Source organism: Carassius carassius, chromosome 28 (assembly GCF_963082965.1).
Source record: "Carassius carassius chromosome 28, fCarCar2.1, whole genome shotgun sequence".
Lineage (NCBI taxonomy): Eukaryota > Metazoa > Chordata > Actinopteri > Cypriniformes > Cyprinidae > Carassius > Carassius carassius.
In genome coordinates this window covers 591,344-598,843 of record NC_081782.1, presented here as the reverse complement: position 1 = coordinate 598,843, position 7,500 = coordinate 591,344, and the positions used below count along the sequence as shown (strand labels likewise).

The 7,500-nt window shown below is 38.0% G+C and overlaps 1 protein-coding gene across 1 annotated transcript in view; it reads right to left on the bottom strand.

Moving 5' to 3' along the window:
* LOC132107566 (mitogen-activated protein kinase kinase kinase kinase 5-like) overlaps positions 1-3,467 on the bottom strand; it is a 23,903-nt gene extending 20,436 nt beyond the window's left edge. Inside the window, exon 1 of the mRNA XM_059513681.1 lies at positions 3,094-3,467. Coding sequence (XP_059369664.1) covers positions 3,094-3,189 — 96 coding nt within the window. The 5' untranslated portion in view covers positions 3,190-3,467. The remainder of the gene's footprint in view (positions 1-3,093) is intronic.
* Between the last annotated feature and the right edge of the window lie 4,033 nt (positions 3,468-7,500).

Below are 7,500 nucleotides of genomic sequence, written 5' to 3'. Positions count from 1 at the left end.
TCCATCATCTAAATAATCGTTCCACTGATGTGTGGTTTGTTATAATAGAATAATATTTGTCTGAAATGCAACTATTTGAAAATCTGGAATCTGAGGGAGCAAAACAAAATAAATATTGAGAAAATCATCTTTAAAGTTATTCAAATGAAGTTCTTAGCAATGCATATTACTAATCAAACATTGATATATTTACAGTAGGAAGTTTACTAAATATGTTCATGTAACATGATCTTTACTTAATATCCTAATGATTTTTGGCATCAAAGAGAAATGTATAATTGTGACTCGTACAATGTATTGTTGTGTATTTCTACAGATATACGTCTGTGACACTGATGACTGCTTCTGTGCTGCAGGGACACATATTTGAACACTGGAAAAATATTATTGTGGTTTTATTAGTAAAAGACTGTAAAAATGATACAGTAAAACAGTAAGTTTCCATACTATATTCGGTGAATAAATGTAATAACATTTAATGTAATTTTACAGTAACATACTGTTAAAAATATGTTTTTTTTTTGGAAGTGAAAAATAATATTATTTGTATAATTTACAGTGAAAAAACGTAAATTGACACTCCCAGAATTCCATGCATGACACTTTTGATGGTTTTTTTTTTTTTTTTGAATTACATGTTTCGTCTTAGTTTTTTTTTTCTTATCAGTCGTGTACATTGAGGGATTAATCTCTGACACCTAATGTTGTTAGATTAATGTTTATTGCATTAGTTCAGTATGGTGTGTCACCGTGATGGGGATCAGTGTTTGTGAATTATGTGTGCATCTGCTGTATACAGAATTGTCCTCCTCAGTTCGTAGAAAAGCTGTTTGAGATGAGCTTTGATTCATCATGTGACTTTCTCATCACCACCGGTATTTTACCGTAAATGTCACAGAATTTATTTAGAGCTAAGTAAATGACTGTTGTTAAAATGTTTTGCAGACACAAAAGGTTGAACTGAATCTAATGCATGTGAACATGCTGCTTTACATACAATGGAGGGGAATAAGCTGTTGTTGATCTTCTGGTACCACAGAAGCATCAGAGCAGTACTTCATATGACTAGTGAACTGTATTTTAAGAAATCATTTTGTCATCACTCACATTCATTCTATTTGTCAGAAATCTTTTAAGTCAGATTTTTCCCTTACAGAAATGTTTACCAGGTTCACCTTTAGTAATGTCAAGCATCTCTGGATGTGTGTGAGTGTTTAAACTATCCTGGAACGTCATTATACAGTATGCACGAGCGACTCTTATGCATCTTTAATTAAGTGTTATTTTTACGCTTCTCAGACGCCATCAGCATCCATTCCCATACAGCAAATATAGAAAACAAATAGATTAATAAAATATATTGAAGCATGTTAGATTTAATTCAAAAATACTAATATGTTTCCATAGATATATTTTCTGACGCTGGAATGCTTTATCAGCTCTACAGGTGAAACATCGACACACACAAAGGTGTTTTTGAGAGGAAAGAGGAAGCAGTGATGTGGCGCGTTCACAACCACACACTCCTCTACAGACGCACCGTGCTTTACAATAAACTACATTCTCTACAGGACGCTGGGTTAGCCCCTAGTCAAAAATAAATATACCATAATGTATTTGAAATACATTTATTTCATGCTAAGTATACTCCAAAAACATTTACATATTAATGTACTTAATAAAATACCCTGAAATTGTATTTTTAGTATACTAAACTGGTAACTATACTTAAAGTCTCCTGAATTGACACAACTAATTTGACTCTTAATGCACTTTAATTGTGTAGACGTAGTGCAGATGTCAAAATAAAGATATACTTAGTATATTTGATTGTGCAAAAGAGTAACTATACTTCAGGTACACTTTAAATATCTTGCACTTAAAGACTGATATTATTTAAAGATCATACAATCCTCATCAAAAGTGAAATTAAAACACATTTTAGACGTAATATCAAGAAATGTGCATTGTGCACAAGTAGTACGCCAAATAAAGATTAACACTAACCGTTCAACACACACACACACACACACACACACACACACACACACACACACACACACACACACACACACACACACCTCTAAATGGGGACACAGCATAAACTGACACAGATATTGTTTTATACAAAGCTAGTTATAAATACTATAACCTAACGCTTACCCACACACTAACCCTCACAAAAGACAAATTTGTCCTTAAAATATATACACACACACATGTACGCACCTCCCTAAATGGATTCTTCAGTTGTGTTTAACCATTTATAAATGCTTCAGTGTAAACCCTCGCAGAACACTTCTGCATTTTTCTGGATGCATGAATGCATAATGCAATGAATGTAACTTACATTTAACATCCACTTAGTTTATAAATATGTAAACGTTCTTAAATCAAGACATTTACTTGAGATGCAGAATGACAATATTTAACGCTTGTTTTATAAACACTTTTGTTTACCCTTTGAATAAAGTTTATATTTCTGACCTCGTTGGTAAATTTTTGTTCTTGTTTTCAGCAAAAACTCACTTCATCTTGGGACATTTTTCAGAAAATTTTATTTTGTACTTAAAAATAATACACGGATACTAAGCAACTAAATTATTTACATTTATAGCGCTCTAAAAGCGGATTTCACCTATTTTTTATATACTGTTCAACATCCCTAAAAGAAGGTTTGCGGTGGTCTTTTCAGGTTTAGTTCACTTCTGGGAAGAAATTAGTCCCATAATATGGTTAAGCAGGCACACACACACACACACACACACACACACACACACATCTTTAGGCAGAGGATGAATACAGCCTTAAAAAATGAAAGATAGACAGAGAGAGAAAGAAAGAAAGAGACCGACAGGAAACAAACTAAGTATTTGTGATAAACAGATTTAATGTTTCTTGAATGTTTGTGGTTCATGAAAAAAAAGTGAGAGAGAATTACCAGAAACAACACAAAAATATTTCAACAAAATAGTTTAACTGCAAAGCGTAACGTAATACCTACACACCTCTTATAAACCCCTGTCTTTAAAAGCTGTGAATCAGACTGAGAAACTGAAAAAGAGAAGTGGTGAGAGAAAAAGAGTGATGTACCTTATAAACTTCTCCATACGTCCCTCCACCAACCCGCAGCAGAATCTCAAAATCATCCTGAGGGTTTCGTGTGGAGATCTCCAGAACGTCCATCATCACACAAACACACACAGCAGTGCACAGATCATGTGTGTGTGTGTGTGTGTGTGTGTGTGTGTGTGTGTGTGTGCTAACTGCTGCAGGAAAACTGACACACACTCAGTCACACTCTAGAATGCATAACCTCTTCCTCTGTCTCACCTCATTTACATCTCGCTTTATTTCCTGTTTAGGGTGTGCATGTGTGTGAGAGAGAAATAAAGAGAGAGAGAGAGAGTTTGAGTAAATAAAACCCAAGTGTGAAAGTATATTTTGTTAGTTTAGAATATTTGTTGTGTGTGAGAGAATCAAACCACTTAGAAAAAGAGTATCAGATGTGTGTGTGTGTGTGTGTGTGTTGAGCACGCTCAGAGCTGCAGTGCATCAGCGTGTGTCGTCTGTGCAGCCTGACTGTACTTCCTGTACAATAATGCAGCAGAGCACAGAAACTCCTGACGCTCATGAAGATGAAGATTGAAGATGAACTTATGAAACTCTCTCGTCCTGCTGCAGGAGAGAACCAAGCTTCAGCTGCTTCACTGGAGCTTCTGGACTCAGCCAGTAACCTCGTGTCTGTCTCTCTGATATCTGTGGGGATTTTCTAACAGCAACAGATTGATCAGATATTAAAGTTTGCAGCTGAATCTGATTGTGAAGATCAGAAAGAGCAGAAAGGAAATGCTGCATGATGACCAGCAGGAGGCAGTGCAGGACCAGCACACAATCACACACTGTTTGTTCCGCATGGAATAATGCATACTGTTTCACTTTATTTAAATAGACTGTAAAAAGTTTTTTTTAACTGTAAATAATGCTAAAATTATTAAAATATGATATTTCATGAACACATTGTTTCAGTCTTTCTACTTCAAAATTTAATGTTTAATTTAATGTATGATTTGCTGTTTATTTGTAATAATTTGTCAAATGTACAAGCCAGTGTTTTCTTCGTTTTTTCATGCTTTTTTAATTTTTTGATTTTAGGCTGTTTAGCTTTCCATGAAGTGATTTTTCAGACTAGTGAAAAGAAAAAATTACTAAAACACATTTAAGCGTTTGTTTTATTGCACTTCTATTTGCGTCTGGATTTCAATTGCAATACATGTTTTTGAGAGTTTATTTCTCCACTTAATCAGTACTTACATACATTAAAACTTAGAATTTTATTCCAATCTATGTTCTAAAGGTTTTTACTGTGGGGTTTGTTCAAATATCATTCACACAGATTTATACAACATTTAATTCCTAAAAACATCTCGTTGCAGGCTGCGTCTACAGCTGCAAGCCCAGTAACAACCGGAGAAGGTATGTCATCAGGAAGCATCGAGCCAAGATTACATCCCTTGACAAGAGATGATGACATCGAGCAGTACTTGACAACATTTGAAAGGATGGCCACTGCGTGCAGATGGCCTCAAGCCAATTGGGCAATCAGACTTGTTCCCCTGTTAACGGGTAAGGCACGTGGTGCCTATGTCGCCATGGATGGTAATGATGTGGAGGACTATGATCAAGTTAAGGAGGCGATACTTAAAAAGTATCAGATAAATGCAGAGATCTACCGGCAAAGGTTTCGCTCATCAGAGATTCTGCCAGACGAGAACCCCGGTGAGCTTTATGTGCGATTGAAGGATCTCTTCTCAAAATGGGTGAAGCCAGAGAAGTGTACTATTCAGCAATTGTCCGAACTTATTATCTTGGAGCAATTTATGCGAATGATAAGCCCTGACATGGCAGTGTGGATTAAGGAGCATGATCCAGCTACAGCAGAAGAAGCAGCCAAGCTTGCAGAGACGTACATGGCCGCACGCCGGGAGGCCCACCACAGCTTTGGAGGTCGAAGTCAAGGATGGCCAAGTGTACCAACTGTTGGGAATCAGGGCGGTGTTACTGCAGGAAGTGGATGGAGAACGCAGGCCAGTGGCATTCTTGAGTCGAAAACTCTTCCCTCGAGAAACGCGCTATTCGACAGTGGAGCAGGAGTGCTTGGCCATGAAATGGGCCACTGATTCACTTCGGTACTATCTGCTGGGAAGACCCTTTGTGTTAGAAACTGACCATCGAGCTCTGCAATGGCTGGAGCGCATGAAAGACTCTAATGCCCGGATTACGAGATGGTCTCTTTCTCTACAGCCCTACCAGTTCACTGTGAAATACTGCCCGGGAGCTAGGAACAAGGTAGCTGACTTTTTGTCTCGAATTCCAGAGGAGGTACATACTAAACTATTATGTACACCCTATTCACCTTTCCTCAACCCCATAGAGTTCTTTTCTGCATGGAGGTGGAAGGTTTATGACCATCAGCCACATGACCAGATGTCCCTCCTTGAAGCCATGGATGCTGGCTGCAGGGACATCACAGTTCAAGATTGCCAAGGGTGGATCCGACATACAAAGCGGTTTTATCCCAGGTGCATCGCCTTGGATAATATTAGATGTGATGTTGATGAAAACATGTGGCCTAACCCTGAAGATCGCAGGGATTAGATAAATTAATTTTGTGCTATTTTTAGTTCCTCCCTTTTTATCTGGGCTTTTGGCTGTTTTTTCTTTTCTTTTCAGAAGAACATTTTGTTTTTGTAAGCATTTTGTTCACTGTAAGCATTGCAATACTGTAAATTTTTCTGTTCTATTATACTGTGTTTCTAAAGTACCTCCTTCAGTAAACAATAAAGAAAAAAAAACTGATTTGCTTTTTACTAGAATGCGTTTGAATGTGAACATTACTGTACATGTGGACATGCAGGTCCCAACCAAGAAATTTAGTGTAAAAGGTGGATTGCATGTTACCTGAAACATAAAAGTCTATGCCGTTTTTTCTAATAACAATAACCATTATTTTGAAACCTGGTGTACTGTGATTGACTGCATATACTTTGTGAAGTGGAAACAAGTGTTATTCTTTGAAAGAATAATTTCATTTTGAGTCAGATTTCCAGTGTTTTGGTAAAGTTAGTGTGTGCACAGAGAAACATGTGTTCTGTTTTGAAATGGAGAGTTAGTATATATTTAACAAAATATGTTTTTGAGAAGAAAATGATCAATTTGGCCAATTGTGTTTTGTAGGTGTAAGTCTGTGTTAAGAGTTTAGAAAAATGATCTGAAGTATGGGTAAGCGCTTGTTAGCGATTGAAAGAAACTGTAATTGTAGACACACCAATCAGGTTAAAGCACTATAAAAAGGCAACAGGTAAGTTCACCTGTCTTCAACAAAAATGGATGGGATCAGAGGAAGAGGGAGAGTGCGGATGAGAGGGGGAATCCAGAGAGTACCAGGTGGAGGAAGAGGGAGAGGAAGAGGGAGAGGAAGACCTGGAGGAGGGGTAGGACATGCACAAAGAAGAAGACAACCAAATCTGTGTAACGGAATTCTTGCTACAATTGTGGACCATGTAATAAACCACGGACTAACAGTGAGGGAGGCTGGATTGAGAGTACAGCCTAACCTAAGCAGGTACACGGTGGCATCAATAGTTCGGACATTTCGTCAAGAGCACAGGTGAGAAACTTCTCTGCAGTCAACAGAAAATCCATTGCTTACTGCATGTACTATATCAACAGTACTGTATATGTACTCTATATTTTGGTACTGTATATATTCCTGTATGTATCATTTTACAGTAAGCTGTGTATTTTGTTTGGTCAACATAGGATTGAACGTCGTGAACACCAAGGAGGGAGGGGCCCCATATTCACACAGGAGCAAGAGAGAGAGATCATAAACCTCGTTTTGGCCAATAATGCAATCAGACTTCGAGAAATTCAAGCCCATATTGTCAATGATCACCTAATTTTCAATAATGTCCAACAGGTCTCTCTGTCAACAATAGCCCGTATCCTTAAAAAACCTCACGTTCTGATGAAACAACTGTATAAAGTGCCATTTGAAAGAAATTCAGACAGGGTGAAAGTCCTGCGGCGTGAATATGTGGTGGTACGTTTTGTTCACTGACTTGCTTAAGCAATTGAAAAAAACTGTAAGTCTGTGCCAGGTTGTGCTGGTTCTGTGTATGTGTGTGTGTGTGTGTGTGCTGCTGACACACTGCTGATGGTAAATCCAGATTAGAGAGGCTAAAACAGGCTGCAGGACTGATGCATGAACCCTAATACACAGACCTGCTGTCACCCTCAGTAACTCACACACACACACACACACACACGCATACACGCTCCCAACACTTCACACGCTGCAGATCTACCTGTGTGTGTGTGTGTGTGTGTGTGTGTGAGTGAGTGAGTGAGTGAGTGAGTGAGTGAGTGAGTGAGTGTAAGTTAGTGTGTGCGAGTGTGTGTGCGAGTTGTGCTGGAACAGGCTGGGAAGAATCTGAA